Below are 21981 nucleotides of genomic sequence, written 5' to 3'. Positions count from 1 at the left end.
TAAAGATTATAAGAAATAAAGTAATCTAATACAATAAAATAGATATTGATTGACTCACTAAAATTCTATTTCACTAATGCAAGCTTCACCAAAACGTTTGAACGGAGCCGCCATTTTCAGTTGACTGTCTATCCGGTAAACAAATGATGTTCGCAAAGCATGTTTTACAATACCGTAAAGAATATGCAGTTTGAAATATTGGCAAACAAATAAACCAAAGTTAGGAAAGTGATAAAACAAACAACTACTAGGGATGCAATAAAAATAAACAAATGCTAGAGAAGTGATAAAATTGTGCGACAAGGAGCCATTATTGGATGAAAGACGTGCTTTCATACCATTTTATTGGTAAAAAGTAGTATGGCGTAGTAAAAGTGTAATAGTCATTTTAAAACTTTGTACTTAAATAATTTTGGTAACCTTATTCCTCTTATATTGTATTGGTACCGTTACAGGAGACGCTTCAACTTCATAAAACTTTACCCAGCCACAGATTTAATATTTTCATGAGAAAATTTTAGAATGACTTTCACTACATAACACAGTAAATGGGCATAAGGAGAATTGAATTACATGTCTTTGTTAGTACAACTATGAATAGGCTATATTAATTGTACTAAATATTTACAGTATCTGTTTAGTAAGTTTGAGTACATGTTTCCTTGCACAGACATATGGGCGGTAGTCATATGCCGCTGGGAAATTTAACATAATTTATGAGCGGACATGTACAGTTCTCTTGTTCGTGTTTTAGTATCCTCTCCTTGGCCAGTTGGGAAGACTGTTGTCGTCCAGAAACTGATAAAATATTAACAACCACCCTTGGGACTAGAGACAGCAGTAGCCTAGTTGATGCGTTGCGAGGGAAAGTCAACAAGTCTGCTTACTAACATATTTGTATATACAGAGTGATTCAGAACCTCTGCAACAAACTCTGGGAATCGATAGATCTCGCAATGAGAATTCATTTTCGTAAAACGATCCATGTTCTCCAATGTCTCATTTAGGAGCTAAACGACATCGAAAAAAAGACAGGTTTTAGTGAAATTAACAATTATGAAATGCATTATTTCTCAAGTATTTTTTTCTTTATTTATTTTAGTAGATTATTTTACGACGCTTTATCAACAGCTTAGGTTATTTAGCGTCTGAATGAGATGAAGATGATAATGCCGGTGAAATGAGTCCGAGGTCCAACACCGAAAGTTACCCAGCATTTGCTCATATTGGGTTGGGCTGAGGGAAAACCCAAAAAACTCAACCAGGTAACTTGCCCCGACCGGGAATCGAACCCAGGTTGCCTGGTTTCGCGGCTAGACGCGCTAACCGTTACTCCACAAGTGTGGACTTTCTCAAGTATGTTTGCTGACAAATTACAGGTGTTCAAAGTGTCTATCCTGAACCTGGTTAATTCATTACACCGTTGTAGCAGTGGTTATCAGCCTGTGTCGAATTTGATCAAAAGCAGCCAACACTCTCATAGGCGGTTCCTCTCTGGTGTCAATTGAAGCGGTGAGATCAATAACATTAAAGACCACTTTTGGCCATTCATTCTTTGCAATTTTGAAATTGAATTTTGGATATTTTCACAAGTGTTACGATTTTAAAAGTTAGTATACTTCTTTGTCTTCATCTCTAAAACAACAAGAAATAGCCTATTACGTGCAAAAAATAATAATTAGGTAATAAATAAATAAGTTTTTTTTTCTCGAAACTTGTGTCAATGGACTTGAATGGTTATTGATCCCACCTCTTCAATCCAAGTGGCGTATTGCTTCACATGTCCCAAAAGAAAAACAAGATTAATGGCGTGAAGTCGGGTGATCACACTGGACACGCAACAGGTCCGGTTCTCCCTATCCATTGCTCCTCGTATATGTTCAGATGTGATCGTACAACCAGGTTGAAGTGCGTTGGGACGTTATGTTCAATCACATGTTCCCTCACATCGTGAAGGGTACATCCTCCATGAGCAGCGGAAGCGTGTTCCGAAGAGGGCTCCATTCAAACAGGGCAGCAAAATGACAGGACACTTTTAACCTGTCCGCAAGGGCACTTGAAGAAATAAATGAATAAATAATTTCATAATTAACTGTAAATATCACTAAAACCTGTCTTTTTTCGACGCCGCGTAGCTCCTACACGAGGAATCTAAGAACATGAGTTTTTTTTACGAAAAATGATCCTCATTGCGAAATCCATCGATCCCCAGAGTTTGTTGCAAGAGGTTCTGAATCACCCTATAGCGTGTAGACAATATCTACCAAAAAACTTCTTGGGCAATAAATACAGCTGAATTCAAATGAATTGAATTTTGGGAAGGGGGCACCACGACCCAGCACTGCGACCTTTCCAGATCTATTGTGTTAGCCCTCAATCTAGGCTCATCCCCAAATCCACACCGGCTGATTTCACTAAGTTTCGCTGCATATCCAGGTTTTGAGACCCCTGTGCGTCGCTAGCCAGTATTCGGGGAATGCTATAGAATTATGACGGAATGGAAAATGTCGACGGAATGATATAGGTGCCTAATATTGAGGAAACGGGAGAATCTCGTAAAAAACGACCAACTATGACCTTGTCCATTACGAAATTTTCAATGAAAAATCCCAGGCCTCACCGGGTTTCGAACTCGGACCGCCTGCGTGACAGACTGAAGGTCTGACCACTCAGCTACCACAAGGGGTAACGGTACAGTAAATTCGAACAATATAGTCCTGTCCGTAAGTGTCGGCCTTTTTCTTTAGAGGGCATTGAAATCGTCGATATAGTGCCTCTTTCAATAGGTTCCGGTGCTTTAGAAAAGAGTGTTATGCAACCATTAGGCAGTCCTTGCATATGGCAGACCAAGTAGGGACAGGGGATTCAATAAGTTCTGAATTGAAATAGAGACAATGGCCAAAGCCGTTGATTGTGATTATTACTATTATTGCTGTTTAGTCATCTATTCGAAGATTGGTTGGAACCACATAAATTACACCAATAAGACATCACTCTTGAGGCAACTAAGCCAGGAGATAAAGGAGTAGGTTGACCAGCTCTTTTCCCACTCCATTGCATACATCGCTGACTAGTAATTTGCTTCATTAGTCACACAGATGTACTACACAAACAATATTGTTCGTTTACTGACATATATCGTCAAGTGAGATGTATTGTATAATTACAGATGTACGCAACCAGTACCTCAATTGGAGGCATTATTATTATCATTATCTTTATTGTACATTAAGGTGATTCAAAATTAAATATTACTTCCATTTCATAAAAGTTATTCAGATTATTGTGGCGCCAATTGATGACAGGATATCAATGTTGCAAAATGTAGTACTACTAATAATTGAAAATGACTGGTGTACATGTAAGACATGCATATCTCCATGTCTTAAGGGGAAAAATACTCAAATTTCCAAGTTCCATATTTTAAAGGTTCACAATAGTGAAATCAATAACAAACATACTTATGAAGCTAGGTTCACCAAATTTTGATCACTGGCATATATGATTAATGATGACAAATGTACAAAATTTCATCCTCCTGCTATAAATGGTTTGTATTTTATTAATATTTTTTATTGAATCATGAGCTGCTGCCAGGAAGTCAAAAGAAGGATAGCAATGGAGGATCTCTGGAACAAAAACTAAGGAAAAGATTAGTGAAGTTCTTTGTATGGAGTGTGACATTGTATGGGGCAAAAACATGGACATTACGACGAAGCGAATAGAAGCATTTGAAATGTGGATATGGAAAAGAATGGAACGTGTGAAGTCGACAGACAGAATAAGAAATGAAACTATGTTGAAAAGAATGGGCGAAGAAAAAATGATACTGAAACTAATCAGAAAGAGGAAAAGGAAATGGTTTGGTTACTGTCTGAGAAGAAACTGCCTACTGAAGGATGCACTGGAAGGAATTGTGAACGGGAGAAGAGTTCGGGGTAGAAGAAAATATCAAATCATAGACGACATTAAGACATATGGATCATATGAGGAAACGAAAAGGAAGGCAGAAAATAGGAATGATTGGACAAAGCTGGGTTTGCAGTGAAAGACCTGCCCTTGGGCAGAACACTAAATGAATGAATGAATATTGAATAGTTTCCTATAAAAATACCTTGCGCCACAATTTACATTACTCTTAACTGATATTCACTTAGGCCTATGTGACTTCTTATATACTGTACATGGGATCAAAACTTACTATAGTTTTTGCTGGAAAAAATTAATAAATAAATTACTATAATTTTAATATAAAAGAATAAAAAATAAAAATATTAATGATCACCAAAAATGCATACTAATTTACCGATTCACTGTACAGAAAAACCCAATAGTAATGTATGTTTTAATTCATCCATTCAGTGTTCTGCCGAAGGATAGGTCTTTCACTGCAAGCCCAGGTTTCTCCAATCTCTCCTATTTTCTGCTTTCCTTTTTGTCTCCTCATATGATCCACATATCTTAATGTCGTCTAACATCTGATATCTTCTTCTGTCACGAACTCTTCTCCCGATCACCATTCCTTCCTGTGTATCCTTCAGAAGACAGTTTCTTCTCAACCAGTGACCCAACCAATTCCTTTTCCTCTTCCTGATCAGTTTCAGCATTATTCTTTCTTCACCCACTCTTTCCAATACAGCTTCATTTCTTATTCAGTCTGTCTACTTAACACGTTTCATTCTTCCACAAATCCACATTTTAAATGCTTCTATTCGCTTCTCTTCACTTCGTCGTAATGTCCATTCAATGCCCCATTCTATGCCATACTCCACTAAAAGCACTCCACTAGTCTCTTCCTTAGTTCTTCTTCCAGACGTCCCCAGAAGTTGCTTCTTTTTCTATTAAAAGCATCCTTGGTCATTGCTATTCTCCTTTTGACTTCCTGGCAGCAGCTCATGTTACTGCTTATAGTACACCCCAAGTATTTGAAGCTGTCCACTTGCTCTACTGCCTCATTTAGAATTCGCGAGTTTACCTTCTTTATTTTTCTTCCTATGACCATGGTGTTCGTCTTATTTGTATTTATCTTCATCCCATACTTTGTTTCAATGTATATCAAGAATCATATAAGTCAATATCAGTTAAGAATAATGTAAATTGTGGCTCAAGGAACTTTTTACATAAAACGATACAATATGTTATTAAGATATTAATAAACTGGAAACCACTTATCATAGAGGTATGAAATTTTATACATTTGTTATTATTATTCAGATACACCAGAGCTAAAAGTTTTTTAAATTTAGCTTTAAGAAAATAGAAATTAGTATTCCAGTATAGTGTCCCTTTAAAAGTCAGTCCTTTCCAGTATAGTGTCCCTTTAAAAGTCAGTCCTTTTCAGAAATTGTGGAATAAACATCAACGGCAGCAGACAAAATAATCTAAGGTTTGCTGATGACTTCGTATTGTTCGCCAAATCATCCAGAGAACTGCAGTCAATGCTCTAAAATTTATGCGACGCCAGCAGATCAGCAGGCCTCCTGATGAATATGACCAAGACACAAGTAATGTCAAACGGGCCGGAGTCACCCATTATAATTGATGGTGCAGAACTACAATACGTGTCTGAATATGTATACCTAGGACAGCTAGTCTCCTTCCACCAGAAGACAGAGAAGGAAATAAAACGAAGGATTTCTCTCGCGTGGAAGGCATTCTGGACTTTCAGGGTCATCGTACTGGAGAGAACACTCAGCAAGAAACTCAGAATAGAAATATTGGAGACCTGCGTAACTCCTGTACTGTTTTATGGGTGTCAGACATGGTCTCTCACTGCCAAACTTCGTAACAGTCTCCAAATATGCCAAAGAAAGATGCTGAGAAGTATACTAGTTTTATCATTGAGGGACAGAGTTCCAAACGAAGTACTACAAAAGATGTCAGCAATTAAAGATCCAGCACTGCAAGCCACCAACACCAAATGGAAGTGGGGAGGCCATGTTGCACGACTTAGAGACGGAAGATGGACGTAAACAGTCACACTATGGGATCCCCGCATTGGCAAGAGGTCACGCGGGACACCAAGAAGAAGATGGGCCGACCTCTTCAGTGAACGTGTAGGAAGCCATTGGTCAAGCAGAGCAAGACATAGGGAAGAGTGGAAAAACCTAAGAAGACAAGTGAACAGCGACTAAAATCAGTGCGACAGGAACAAGCGAACAATATCCAACAGTGCAAAATGTGAACCAAGTGAACAATTCCAAGGTTGTAAACATCTCTTACGTGGAGTAGCTAACCGCGTGAGACAACTAGAGCTCTCCCTCTATAGGAGGAAGCCTTTGCCCTTAACGGGACACTTTTAGGCTAATCATTTCATCATTTTCCTTTTCACTTTCACTTTAATGACTACTACCGTCATTATTCAATGAAGTTATTTCGCTCTTTTGCGCAATTCCCTCAATACAAAGTTTTAAAAGTAAGACAACCCTATGTTTTCAGCATCTCCCATGGGCCTCCTGTTTTATACAAGTCATTTGTTTCTATGTTTCTCCATTTGAAACGATTTCTCCTCAATTATTGCACTGATTTTGTTCATAATCAGTATCTAACAGTCAATGTATTCCAGGAAGGATGGATATAAAATATTTTTATTAAAAAATATTTTGATTTCTACTTTAAAACTGCCAAATAATTTTGAACACACAATTTCGTACGCTATCCATGCCACTGTTTCGGTTTCGGTTAACTTTTTCCTCGAACATGACTCTGTGAATTCGAGGGCAACGAAAATGCCATCTTTAAATTTTCCTTCAATTAACTTCGGAGATATGTCTCTTGAATTTTGAAATACGCTACCTTTTTGGCCCATTCTTTTAACAAAGTTTTCATTACGGCTAACTTGATATGGAACAGTGATAGGAAAATCTTGATACAACTACAAGTGAATAGCACTTCACACTTTTTTCTCCTGACACGAAACTATATCTGAAAGACTACACTTTAAATGTTTAATTAATTATTATCCCGATTTTCTCACTCAAATAAAAGGCAACAAAATTTAATACTCGTATCTCACAGCGTATTCCGAATCTCACCGGACAGGTGGATATCAATGACGTCATGCTGCAGCGAAATAGGAACAAAACTGCTGGAACATTGGATGGCTATCATGCGACTGTAAAAGTTGTTCTATGTGCTATGCTAGCACATCTTTGTGAAAAACACTGTTACTGATAATGAACTTACCCAAGCCTTGTTGTCGAGTTTTTCGGCTATCATGCGTGTGCTCTCGAACATGTCTGGCCCTGGACCGGATGCGAAGCACATCTCTCTTTTCCCAGAACATGTGCTGCTATGCACATCGCAGGGACGTCCTGTGAACTCGCATCTCGGACCATCCGTGTTAGGAGACACATCACCCAAGTTCGTAGAAGCAAAAGCGGCCACGAAGGGTCCCTGCATGAATGAAAAATCATCACCGTAATACCTTAATAATAATAATAATAATAATAATAACAATAATAATAATAACAATAATAATAACAATAATAATAACAATAATAATAACAATAATAATAATAATAATAATAATAATAATAATAATAATTCTCCTCACCAGAATATTGTACAAATGGAAATATAAAAATTTGAAATTTATCCTTTGAAGTGCTGTAAAAATTCAAATATCTTGAAGCAACAGTAACAAATGTAAATGACACCCGGGAGGAAATTAAACGCTGAATAAATATGGGAAATGCCTGTTATTATTCGGTTGAGAAGCTTTTGTCATCTAGTTTGCTGTCAAAAAAATCTGAAAGTTAGTATTTAAAAATAGTTATATTACCGGTTGTTGTGTATGGTTGTGAAACTTGGACTCTCACTTAGAGAGAGGAACAGAGATTAAGGGTGTTTGAGAATAAGGTTCTTAGGAAAATATTTGGGGCTAAGAGGGATGAAGTGAAAGGAGAATGGGGAAAGTTACATAACGCAGAATTACACGCATTTTATTCTTCACCTGACATAATTAGGAATATTAAATCCATTAATGATGAAATAGATTATAAACATAAAAGGGCGAAAGCTAACAGAGAAATTAGAAAACGACACAGGCAATCATGGAAAGAGTTTATATCTTTTTTAGAAACCGACATTTATAAAATGAAACCCAATACATATAAAATTTTAAATACATGAACAGAGACATAAAGGAATACGCCAAGATAAACCATTGCCCCAAAATAGAAACATTCCTAGACTTTTACAAAAACTTATGGAACAATCCTACTTTTGATTCAAAATTCTGGGACACAAAAAACCCAGATGAACAATGCATTACAAAAGAAGAACTACAAGAAGCATTAAAGAAGACGAAAAATAGTAAATCACCTGGAGAAGATAACCTAAATTCAGAATTGTATAAATATGCAGGAGACCTATTCCAAGAAAGATTACTAAGATTTCTAAACAGAATATATCTGACTGCCACTTTACCGGAAGAATGGAAAAATAGTGTAATTATTCCCATATATAAAACAGGAGATAAACAGAATGTTGAAAACTATAGAGGGATTAGTATCCTCAACACATGTTATAAGATATTTAGTAGGATTTTAAATGAAAGATTAAAAAAACATGTTGAAACTTTCCTTCTGGAGTGTCAAAATGGCTTTAGAAAAGGAAGATCATGTGTAGATCCATTATTTAGTATCAAACTATTGTTAGAAAAAAGAAGAGAATTTAATTTAGAAACCCATATAGTTTTTATTGATTTTGTGAAAGCTTTTGATAAAGTCCGAAGAGACCTTTTATTCGACATATTACAAGATAAAAATATTCCAAATATGCTATTACAAAATATAATAGAAATCTACACAGACAGCAAAATAAGTGTCAAAATAAATAACTGTATATCCGAAAGAAAATTAGTTAATAATGGAGTTCGACAAGGTTGTCCACTATCACCAACTTTATTTAATATTTATATAAATGAAATTATTTTAAAATGGAACCAAATCTACACATCAGGACTCAAAATAACCAGTGCTCTATGCCGATGATCAAGTCATCATTTCCAATTCAGAGGATAATTTACAAAGAGGATTGTATACATTAAATAAAATATTAAAAGATTTTGGGATGGAAATTTCAGCACAAAAATCAAAAGTAATGGCATTTTTTAGGACAAGACCCAGTCAGAAGTAAGATAATACACAATAACCAATGCCTCGAACAAGTGCAAAATTTCAATTTTCTGGGTTGTGAAATATCTTATCAAAATGAAAAAGATGTGAACAAGAAAATTACCAAATTTACACAAATTCTAGGAATAATAAACAATACATTAAAAGCTAAATTAGTACAAAAATCTACAAGATAAAAATATATAATACACTAGCATTACCCTCCCTTTTATACGGAAGCGAGATTTGGACATTAAAGAAAAAAGACATGAACAGAATCAAAGCAACGGAAATGAAATTTTTCAGGAGGACAGCAGGATATACTCTTTTAGACCGAAAAAGGAATGAAGAAATTTTAGAACAATTAGAAGTAGAGTCAGTAGAAGAAAAAATCAGCAGATACAAATTCAATTGGCTAGATAATGTAAAAAGAATGGAAAATTCAAGAATCCCAAAAATTATGATGCAATATAAACCTAGAGGACATCGTCGACCAGGAAGACCTATAAGAAGACTGCTAGATGGGGCCGAAACAGGTCTACAGAGGCCTAATTCGTGAAGGATGATGATGATGAAATCCAGACGTTTGCGATGGGCAGGGCATGTAGCACATATGGATGAATCCAGAAATGCATTTATAGAGTGTCATTTGGGAGACCTGAGGGAAAAAGACCTTTAGGGAGACCGAGACATAGATGGGAGGATAATATTAAAATGGATTTGATGGAGGTGGGATATAATGATAGAGATTGGATTAATCTTGCTCAGGATAGGGACCAATGGCGGGCTTATATGAAGGCGGCAGTGAACCTCCAGATTCCTTAAAAGCCCTAAGTCAGCAATAATAATAATAATAATAATAATAATAATAATAATAATAATAATAATAATAATAATAATAATAATAATAATAATAATAATAGTGATAGAAAATATTAATACATAATAATAGAAATGTTGCTTCTGGCTGATATGTAAATCTATTAGTAGGCAGTAGGCGTACATCTCACTTGACGATATGTGTCAGAGGAAGAACAATAAATTATTGTTTGTATGCATCTGACGTCTGATTAGTGTAATATGCAATGAGGAGAGAAGGAATTGGCCATCCTACCCCATTATGTCCTGGTCTAGTTGTCTCATAAATGGTGCCTTGTTGATATCACTTGTGAGGTTCAGACCTGTCTTCGGACAGTTGGACATGGAGAAGAATGGAGTGTGTGAAGTGACAGAGGGAATAAGAAATGAAGTTGTGTTGGAAAGAGTGGGTGAAGAAAGAATGATGCTGAAATTAATCAGAAAGAGAAAAAGGAATAGGTTGGATCACTAGTTGAGTAGATACTGCCTACTGAAGGATGCACTGGAAGGTATGGTGAACGGGAGAAGAGTTCGGGGCAGAAGAAGATATCAGATGATAGACGACATTAAGATATGTGGATCATATACGAAACTAAGAGAAAGGCAGAAAATGGGAAAGATTGGAGAATGCTGGGTTTGCAGTGAAAGACCTGCCCATTGTTAGAACACTTACAGTATGTATGTATATATGTATGTATGTATGTATGTATGTATGTATGTATGTATGTATGTATGTATGTGGTCTTCAAGTATCTTGAATCTTACTAGCTTTCGGCTAGTTAAGTTGTGACTCTGGATACTAATTCTACGTTTTCTACCTACTAAAGGTGGATGTAAGTGAAAGTGAAGTTGATGGGACGTTTCTGAATATGGCCCTTAAGTTCCATGGCAACCGAAGTGTAATTTTCACAAACTATTTTATTTTTCTATTAACCTTCGTATCCCTATAAGGAGTGTGATTACAGTTTTAGTTATTGAATATTACTGCTACTGCTACTACTTACTTTCTTCCTTGCTTGCTTTCTTATGCCTTTTAAGGAACCCGGAGTTTCAATGCCGCCCTCACATAAACCCGCCATCAGTCCCTATCCTCAGCAAGATTAATCCAGTCCCTACCATCATATCCCACCTCCCTCAAATCCATTTTAATATTATCCTTCTAACACTAACACTCTGGATTCGGCCATACGTGCTACATGCCCTGTCCATCTCAAACGTCTGGATTTAATGTTCCTAATTATGTCAGGTGAAGAATACAATGTCTGCAGTTTTGCATTGTGTAACTTTCTCCATCCTCCTGTAACTTCATCCCTCAGCCCCAAATAGTCCCTCTAAGAACCTTATTCTCAAACACTCTTAATATCTGTTCTTCTTTCAGAGTGAGAGTCCAAATTTCAGAACCACACAGAACAACCGGTAATATAACTGTTTTCTAAATTCTAACTTTCATTTTTTTTGACAGCTTCTCAACCGAATAATAACAGGCATTTCCCATATTTATTCTGCGTTTAATTCTCTCCCGACTGTCATTTATGTTTGTTACTGTTTCTCCAAGATATTTGCATTTTTCCACCTCTTCGAAGGAAAAATCCCCAATTTTTATAGTTCCATTTCGTACAATATTCTGGTCTCGAGACATGATCATATACTTTGCCTTTTCGGGATTTACTTCCAAACCTATCGCTTTACTTCTTCAAGTAGAATTTCTGTATTTTTCCTAATCGTTTGTGGATTTTCTCTTAACATATTCACGTCATCCGCATAGACAAGAAGCTTATGTCTACTACTGCTCTGCTACTGCTATTATTATTGTTATTATTATCTACTTCTAGAACTAGGCTGTCAGATACATGGTGCCAACCGCACAACCTTATTCTAGTTCCGAGGTCAAGAAAGCATGAGGCCGTACCTCCATACCTTCCCAAGTGTCTTCATGGCATGTAAAGGGGGTACCTTTACCTTTACCTTTACCTTTTTTTACTACTGCAACTATTACTATTACTCTTATAATTATGTATATATACTAAATATTTATCTATTTATTTATTTATTTATTTCACAACGCTGTATCGGCTACTGTTTATTTAGCGTCGATGGAATTGGTGATAGCGAAATAGTAGGCCTATTTGGCGAGATAGGGCCGATGATTCGCCACAGGTTACCTGAGGAACTCTGGAAAGATCTTGTTTTGTCTCAGATGTAACGGAGAGCCGAAATTCTGTGAACTCTAAATCATACATTGAAAAGCGCGCGCATATGTATGTGCGTGTGTGACAATGGATCACTTTTTAAATTGAATCATCAGTAATGTAATTCTTAACTTGAATAAATCATGCAACAACGTATAAATCTACGTATCCCCTCTCCAAAACCAAAAAAGTACTTGGAGTGTGATCACACCCCACACAGTGGTCCTCATTAGCTTTTATGGCACAGGGACAGGAATGTTTTGAGGGTCGAATATAGACGTTAAAAGTCGAAAGAGGGATTGCAAATACTGTAAGATATTACAATTTAAGTATTGTTACCTTCCCGATCAGATATCCCTTATTCATGCGTTGCTCGAAGAGAACTGATGCATAACCCACATTGTCGCTAGAGACTAGGTGGTTCGTGTTGTTCATGCTGGTAGGATGAACGGCGAACCAGTTAATGGCTCCCATGGGGCGCCCGCTCTCTGTTACAAACTTCAGCTGCACCATCGTCTTATCGACATCGTACTCGTACCTGCAACAGTTCATAATAAATAGTTCCAAGCAATAGCCATCTTTCATATTGATTCGTAGTAACTAGCATAAAACAAAGCCTTTCATCGTTTCAACAGTCATAATTTCTGTAGTGCGTACTTAACTATAATTCGTCAAAAGTTTGAGAAAATTCAGTAATTGTAAACTCGATTAAAATTACAAAACACATTACCGTAATAAGTATAAATAGATATGTACAGTAGGTCTACATTAATTTTCCTTATTCGGTTTCCTGTAGAAGATCAAAGAAAAAAGGCAAAAAATATCGCACTAAAGACACCGAATAATTGGAGTCTTCGTTTCTTAATTGTAATCGATACTAATATTATTATTAATTTGCGTAAAATTTATACTCTTGATCCAAAATGAAATTGTTAATTTCATAGAAAATAAAGTAATTGTAGCCTACGGATATCCCCCAAAAAAATGTGTCGTCTGAATAAAAATATGAGCACTTTCTAATAGTAATAATATTATTACAATAACAATTTTATCAAAACTATAGTTTGAAAGAAGAATTTCTAATGTATATTACGAAACAAGTTCATAATATTATACGTTATGGCATAAGTCAATTCTGATGAGTGCAATAACTGTGTAATATAAACGTGTTGCACGCGTCATTTTTTGTACAACAGCATTATAAAACAACTAGCTGAAAGCAAACGGCGTTACCCGGGTTTTCCATTTTTCTTCTATTTTTAATTAAACTTTTTCGGAAATCTCGAAAACTCAACTACAGAAAAAAAAAAAACCAAAACGAGTTGTCTTTACTAAGCTATCCTCGTCCATAAAGATGGATCTTTACATAACGTCACATACATGAATTAACGAACTTCTCAGCCAAATGTCTGCCATGGTTAACTCAACTTAAAATAGCTGCAGATCAGGCACCGAAATACGAACCAGGCTTTTTGAGGAAGTAATCACTTTCTGCATAGAGGAAACATTACTAACTCCATTTAAAAAGAAAACTGACTTGTCCCATTTTGATACCGAGGTCCTCAATTGTCAACATGTGTAATTTAGGATGAAAATGTTAAATTAATCAACCAGAATTAAGATCATGAACGGGAAGATCTCTCATTACTAGGGGGCGGATGTTGATGAAATGTCATCTTCTTATTTTTCATATTAGGACGATGCCTAGTAATATAGAAATCCTTTACATGTTAATATCAACGTAAAAAAGTAATTAGTTATATTACAGTTTTTTAACTAATAGGTCACTTATATACTGTTTTCGACATTTTTTTTTTTTTTTTAATTTTTAGTACTTTGAAGAACATTTAGATCATTTGGAATGCATTTTACTTTCTTCTTTACCGATAGGTCTGTTAAATCATTTTCTAACCAAATATGTCAGTAGTAATTACCTACTGAATAAGTGAATAACAGTGAATTTTGAGTTTTATAGTCTGGAACAGACTCTAAAGTCCATCCCTCCTTCCTCTGAACGCTTCACTTTGAGCGTATTCCGAATCTCACCGGTGAGCAATCCGATGGCATCAGGGTGTTCCGAATTCCACCGATGACGTCATTGATGCTCCACCGGTGTCGCACTGGTGCCATCAACTTGTAGAGGTGGTGGCAGTCTCCATCAGCCGCCATCAGTGAATCTGATTGGTTCTTGTATAGGGCGGGAATTAGCAGACGAATGACGTCGTGCACTGTTGTGTCATGGCGGTGTGTTCTGCTTTAGTTCTGCTGTATTGTTTGTAATGAGCACAACTTAAAAGCAATATGTTAATGGTTTATGAGCGAACATGTCAAAGGATCAGTTATTACTACTGGTTCAAGAAATAAGTTGTTTATGATCTCTTTTCTTTGAACGAGATGGCAGTACGGAAATTTCGCAAAATTTTGCTAGCATAGCACAGATAACCACTTACACAGTCGCCATGAAAGCATCGATCCTTCCAGCAGTTTTGTTCCTTATTTCGTTGCAACGTGACGTCATTGATGCCACCAGACCGGTGAGATTCGGAATACGCTGTTTACACAACGGAAGTAATATAAAAATGCTTGACCACTTTTGTCGGTACGAGGGTGTCTTTAGAATTTATGTTTGGAAGGGCACAAACTTTCACCATGTCCTGGACAGGACATTGTGTCCTCAACATGGTTCGGAAGGGATGTCTACTGTAGTAGACACTATTTTTAACATAAAGATTACAAGAATGCACACTGCGCCCACAATTTGTTTTGTCATTCACACTCCTTCATCTGGAAGATCTGGTAACAAAAGTGAAGCGCGGAAGGACGACGAGACGGAGAATGAAGGCACTGACATAGACCACCCCCGTTGGAACACATTGTAAACTCTCATTAAAATCTATAGTTTTTTTCTTAAAACCTTCATTTTGTTGCATTTTCTTTTCCTTTATCTTAGTCAAATTCCAGGAAGTTGCCTCCTCCGAGATTTGAAACAAGGTGACTAATTTTTAAGAAGTTGTGGCGAGTACTTTGAATAATATTTAAATATAATTTTCTTTTAATTTCATATCATTTTTTTCATTATGCATCTTTATTACACAACTTTTAACACTGTATCACTTTGGAATATGTATTATATGAGTTTCCTCAGTTCTGAGGATGAACCATAAAAGGTCGAAACATGTAAACCTGGTACGATAGAATTTAACACAAGAAAGTCATATAATACATTTTTTATTAGTTTAAGGGCATTTTAATGATCATTTTAAGTAGATTTTTAGGTCATCAACATCCGCCCCCTGCTTATTACACTTCAGGATAGCTATGATGAAATCGAACATTCTGGTCTACATTCTTGACTGGATTATGATTATTTGGTACTGAAATGAATATTAAAAATTAACTCTTCTAGGACACAAATTTCGTTTCGTACATGGATTTTTACGTGAATGCGTCTGTAGCAGGGATGGGCGTTTGAGTGCATTTGCCCTCCGTGCGCACGGGGAATTCTAAGTGCGTGCACTGCAGCGCGCTGGCAGCTAGTCAGTCAGTTGTAGGGTGGATATCACGAGTGATGTTAAGCGATACTCGACGTCGCAGACTTTGTAGGGCGTCTGAATGCTAAGTTGGGAGATCAAAGTCCCAATTTTGTCCCGATTCACTGCATTGTTCATCAAGAGAACCTCTGTGCAAAGAGTATCGTAATGAAAGATGTTATGGCAACTGTTGTGAGGATAGTGATTTTCATCAGATTTCGAGTGTTAAATCACAGGCACTTTAATACTTTCCTTACTGAGGTAGATACTGAATATGGAAATATACCGTATTTTACTGAATTTCGATGGTTGAGCAGGGGGGAAATGTTGCATTGCTTCCTGGAACTAATTGAAGAAATAAAAGCGTACATGGAAATGAAACATCAATCAACCTGTTCCCGAGTTGACTGATTCAGATTGGATTTCTGATTTCACATTCCTAACAATCTTACACAGCATTTAAATGAGCTAAATCTAGGACTTCTGGGAAAAGAAATTCTTATTATACAATTTGCAGATAGAATTGCAGATTTTAAGGAGAAATTGTTATGGATATGTCGAATGCAAAAGGGCGAAATATATCATTTCCCGTCCTTATCTAAGAGCATGGAATTGTTGAACAATGAACAATTCGAAATGTACGCATGTGTTCTATCTGGTCTATTAGAGGAATTTACAACAAGGTTCCTCGATTTAGATTGCCTGGAAATGGATTTGCGTATTTTGCTACATGTTTTGATTCCAAATTGATTATTGATAACGTCCCCCCTTCATTACAGTGTGAATTGATTGACCTACGATGTGATCGAGAGATGCGAGCGAAATAATATGATTCAAGGTCGAGTCTTATGCAGTTTTATGACGGATTCCCAAGAGGACACTTTCCCAATCTGCATAAACTGTGTGCGAAAGTTCTGTGTTTATTTGGTTCCACTTATAGATGTGAACAGTTATTTTTTATTATGAAAATAAACTAATCTCAAACAAGGAATGATGGGCTTTTAACGGCAGCTCTTCGCATAGCTTGTGCTAATAAAATTTCTCGAAATCTTGAGAAACTGAGTAATATGAATTAATGTGCAACAGATATGGTTTGTGTGTAAGGAAGTGTTTCATTACTTAGTGTTCTGAAGCTGTAGTCGGGTTGTCTAGGATAGGAAGAGATATTTCTTTTATATAAAATACGGTATAGCTTCATCTCAGAGATTTCTCCGTTTCTTAAGGTATTCCAACCCAAGCGCTTGTGAGCGGCGAAGCGTATAATAGGTGTTTTGTTCTCACACAGACATGCAGGCGGCAAGTACATTAAGCCTAAGTGTGTGGGAACTCAACCCAGAGACGCGCGCAAGGCTGTTGAACTCTAGCGTGGATTTTCCTTGTCGAGGAACGCGCGCGATGGCTTTAGCTAGCATAAACAAAAGTAGCGTCCTGGGAGCGCGTCACCACGGTAGGTATTTAAACGTGGGGCGAACCAAGACACGCTCTCATACAATTCCCGGCCATTGAGCCGATCGAGGTGGTAAAGTGGAGACTTCGTGTTTTTTTAGTTTGTTACTTACTCGGGAAGTAGTAGTGGTGATTTAAACAGGCGTTAGATAAAAGAAAAACTTTGCCGAGATTACAGAGGAGACAACAGCCAGTATTCCGTCGTTCATACTCACGTAGGGACGTGATCATAATAAACCAGATTAGTGGAACTTTACTCCTTCGTTTTTCTCATTGTGTTCGTGTGATCGACAAAAATCACATTAAAATCCTTCACCCACAAAACCACAGTGTCCCTGAAAAGAGATCATCTCTACCGTGGGACAGAATCGTGTATTGGCGTCTCAGCTGAGCTAAGCGATCCGGACTTTGTCGGCGACGCGGCAGAGGAAGGAGAGAGCAACCATCGTGATTGGCGCCCACGTGGACCAACACACACGCGCAGATCAACCGTCGCAAATGGCGCAACCAACGTGCAGCGCAGGTCAACCGTCGCAGTTCTAATTTAGTTTGGTAGGACAACATTTTCTTTTGAAACATACAGTAAGTACCGCAACTTAAACCGGTTTTCGTGCACTCTATAAGCACACTTCTCTCGTAGTACACCGTGCTAGCACAGAGTGCATAATTCTGCCCAACCCTGGTCTATAGGTTCGGTCCAGTACTAGGGTGCTATCTCAGAAAGTTGACCGACACATTTCCAGGAGCGCCGATAATTTCTAAACTACACGACATATTCCAATGTAATAAACGGCGATCGACAAACGAAGGATCAGTGTAACCAACATGACCTTGAGTTGAAGCATTTGATGTCATCTAGAGATACTTGCGAGGGGGAAGTTGAGGCACGAATTTGTGGTTCGCGCGGCAGCCGAGACAGTGTAACGCGAGAATTCGAAATAATAATACGTTCGCATTAGTGCCAAAAAATTCGTAACAAACCAGGCTAAAATCATCACTGAGCAATAATCAGCAGTCGACAAGTTAAATTTGGAAAAATTTGCAAGTGAATTTTCTTGAAGAGACACAATTCACGTTGTCGAGACATATTCAGCATAAATGGGAGCGGAGATAAGCAATAGGTAGCAAACCATAGCGCACGATGATTACTATAGTAACCGACACGTTTACTATCACTGGTAGATCTCCTTGCTTCCATGAAGTTTGCATTAGAATGAGGTGATGCTGATAGCATCACACTTCAACTCAATTTGACAGGAAGGAGATTGAGTGCATGCCGGAGCCATCCTGGAAGTTTGACAACGAAAAACATCCGGTCATTTCCTGGTACAGAGTCCGACACTTTGTATCCGTAGTTAGGCTCTACCAACAGAACTACACGGATGTTTATCCGTTGTAAATTTAAGGTACTTATCTACCTTTGGGAGAAAAAATTTGCAGTTTTTATCTTTTTTCCTGATTACTCGATACATAATTAAGAATTTTCACACAAAATGAACTCTTCAATTGCGAGTGCAGAGGGGCAGTTTTTTAAAGCGAAAACTAAAATTTGTTTGTTTCAGTCCTTGGCCTTCAATTTTTATATTAGAACAAAATTTCTTTCACTGTCTTACTCCTAAAAGAACACAGAATAAGCTGTGAAAACAGGTTTTTCCTATCATATACGAAGCAAAAACGTAATTTTATTTTTTTTAATTTCAAACATAATAATAAAAAAATAAGATCTTGGAGTTTTAAATTAACTTTCGTAAGCAGTAGGACACTATTATTTTGTAATTTGGCACTTAGCTACGTTATTCAGCTTCATTTTGGTGTAAGAGTGATGAAAATAACACAAAGGACACTTAGAATTGAGATAATATTAGTGTTGTAAAATGCTGTAAAACTGAACGTGAAGAAAAATCATCTACATCCAGCGAATATGAAAAACTGTAAAACCAAACACACAGCTTCCTGACTGTATGAAAAATAATACAGTCAAACTCTACCGACAAATTCTAATTGTTATTACACAAAAAAAAAAACATAAAATTGACAGAATGTGACGGATTGACACTTGCAGAACTGCATTTCCGGTTTAAAGAAAGGGTGCTTCCGGTCAATAAACACCGAGCTAATTACTTAACCGAACGTCAGACAGACAAAACTGATATATTTTTGAAAACTAGAAAGTTCAAGCTTTCAAACGACATAAAAATGCAATTTTTAAGATAAATTAAAAATTACGAGTAGATGAATACCTTAATGTAATTTGTTGATTGTTATGTGTATATTTTCGGCTGAACCACATCGCAGAAATCCCACAATGTATAGTGTAGTGCAGTAATTTCCAACTGGTCAACTGTGACGTCGGAGCGCGTTTCCCCTCTCGAAGCAGAGCTGGAAGAGCACGTGAGGGAAGTAATATTGTGTCTCCTCTTTTTAAACATCTTCACCCCTTCCACTGCCACTCTCCCTACATCGCCCTTTTACATATGCTTCCCCTTTCAAGAAGCTCGAGAGCAGAGACGTGTGACGTCACACAACCAGCAGTTGGAAATGCCTGGTGTCGTGTGTCAAGTCAATTGAAGGTCAGGACATGAATGTGGGCACGAAGTGGAAGAAGAAGAAGAAGAAGGAGAAGGAGGAGGAGGAGGAGGAGAACAACAACAACAACATTTGAGCCAAACATAATTTAAATTCTTACATACTTGGCACGTTCTTCAGGAGGGTTAGCGAGATATGCAGTGGGGCTCCGGTTGATGTTCGCATAAAGCAGTTCGCCTTGTGCCATGTATATCCGCCCTTTCGTCATTGTCTCGTGCGCATTACGTATGCTCTGAAAAAGACAAATAAACCAAGAGATATTTAAGTCATCTTGTTATGTCATATAATTATTAGTAAAAATATTGCATATTCTTGATATTTAAGCTCTTGAACGTGGTTGTATTCAGATGTTACTCGTTCATTTTCTAAATAACTTTGATGATTTACACTAATAATGTCATAAAGTTATCAGAGAAGATGGTATTACTTTGTCCTATATGGACAAACGTCACAATAGCAATTCGTACCTTATTCTTCAGTCCACTTCTGATTGAGTTCTGGCTGATATGTTCATAATATATTATCAGGCAGTACATATTCTCATTTGACTATATGTGTCAGAGGAAAAACAATATTTGTTGTATGCATCTGATTAGTGTAACATGTAGCTAATCGTCAATGTATGCAACGGAGGGGGGGGGGGAAAGGAACTGGCTACCCTAACCCATTATCTCCTGGCCTAGTTGCCTCGTAAGTGGTGCCCTATTGGTATCACTTTGAGGTTCGAGGTAGAACAATTGTTTGTACACATTTGAATTTGATTAGCGTAATACGAGTATGTTACTAGTCGTGATGTATGCAATGGAGGGGGAAAAGAACTGGCTACCCTACCCTATTATCTTCTGGTTTGGTTGTCTCATGAGTTATGCCTTATTGGTATCACTTACAAAGTTCCAACCTGTCTTCGGATAGTTGATTAAACAACAATAATGATAATGATAATGATAATAATAATAATAATAAATAATAATATTAATAATCAGTCGCTTACCGATTCTAATGTCATGGATCATAGTACAGAACAGCTTACTTAGATTTTTATTGTTCATGATTCAGTTGCATTCGCTGGCCGATTGTATTGTTAATTGCAATCTATTTTTCATTATTCTTATATTGGATTGATGCAAAACTTTATAGAGTTTTTCGCTGTGACAAAAGTTTTTAATTCGAAATTAATAGAAGACAGAAATTAATCAGTAATATATTCTCCTACATTATCTATGACTCTCTGCCAACATACGGGTAGTTTTTCGAATCCGTGTCTGAAGAAATCTGCTGCATTGGAGTTAAAGGAGTCGTCATATCAGTTTGTAAAACATCTTCGTTATCACAGGAGTTCCCTTGAAAATTGTTGGATAGAGGGCGCAAGAACGGGAGAATATAAGAGATGTAGAATCATCCCCCAACCAAGTTCTAAATAGCTGTTTTCGCCATATTAACGGAGCGCGGGCATGCATTATTGTATTGCAGCAGCACTTTATGCAGTGTTCTCGGCCCTATTTCTTCAATTGCGACGGCAAGGCGTTTGATTTGTTGGCGATAAATGACACATAAAATGTGTTATAATGTAAGGCCTATATTGTGATGTCATACCAATGACATACATTTATATATTTCAAACTTTTTTCGTATTTTATCTGTTTAAATAAACAAGGAAAGGAAGTTAATGAAGTAGGTGAATATTTATTTTGTTTAATTATTGTACATCATAATTAGCATTATGTGAACGTACTTTCGATGTAATATAAAATGCATGCATGTTCTTAATAATAATAATAATAATAATAATAATAATAATAATAATAATAATAATAATAATAATAATAATAATAGCTTGAAAGGTCAGAAAAATGACCTCTCCAAATGGAGACTCTCACATCTGAGCTACGTACGTGGGTTTTTCAGATTCTTCTGACGTTCAAACATTTACCTGTAACACTAATGTCACTTACTTACTTACAAGTGGCTTTTAAGGAACTCGCAGGTTCATTGTCGGCCTGACATAAGTCCGCCATCGGTCGCTATCCAGTGCAAGATTAATCCAGTCTCTATCATCATATCCCACCTCCCTCAAATCCATTTTAATATTATCCTCCCATCTACGTCTCGGCCTCCCCACAAATGTAACTTACACTAATATTTAGTTGTTTTTGTTCTCTTTTTAAGTATTTTTTTCACTTTTACTATTTCTTAATGGTCAAATTATGATTCTTACAGTGTTCAGAAATGCTTATAATGCAATTCATTTACATC

General features: G+C 36.8%; 1 protein-coding gene across 4 annotated transcripts in view; it reads right to left on the bottom strand.

Moving 5' to 3' along the window:
- CDase (neutral ceramidase) overlaps positions 1-21981 on the bottom strand; it is a 440785-nt gene that overhangs the window by 98537 nt on the left and 320267 nt on the right. For all 4 annotated transcript variants that reach the window (XM_069812523.1, XM_069812522.1, XM_069812521.1 and 1 more), the window contains exons 5-7: positions 19833-19960; positions 12506-12704; positions 7186-7395 (exon numbers count right to left, since the gene is read on the bottom strand). In XM_069812523.1, coding sequence (XP_069668624.1) covers positions 7186-7395; positions 12506-12704; positions 19833-19960 — 537 coding nt within the window. The remainder of the gene's footprint in view (positions 1-7185; positions 7396-12505; positions 12705-19832; positions 19961-21981) is intronic.

Source organism: Periplaneta americana, chromosome 16 (assembly GCF_040183065.1).
Source record: "Periplaneta americana isolate PAMFEO1 chromosome 16, P.americana_PAMFEO1_priV1, whole genome shotgun sequence".
Classification (NCBI taxonomy): Eukaryota; Metazoa; Arthropoda; class Insecta; order Blattodea; family Blattidae; genus Periplaneta; species Periplaneta americana.
This window is presented reverse-complemented; position numbering and strand designations above follow the sequence as displayed.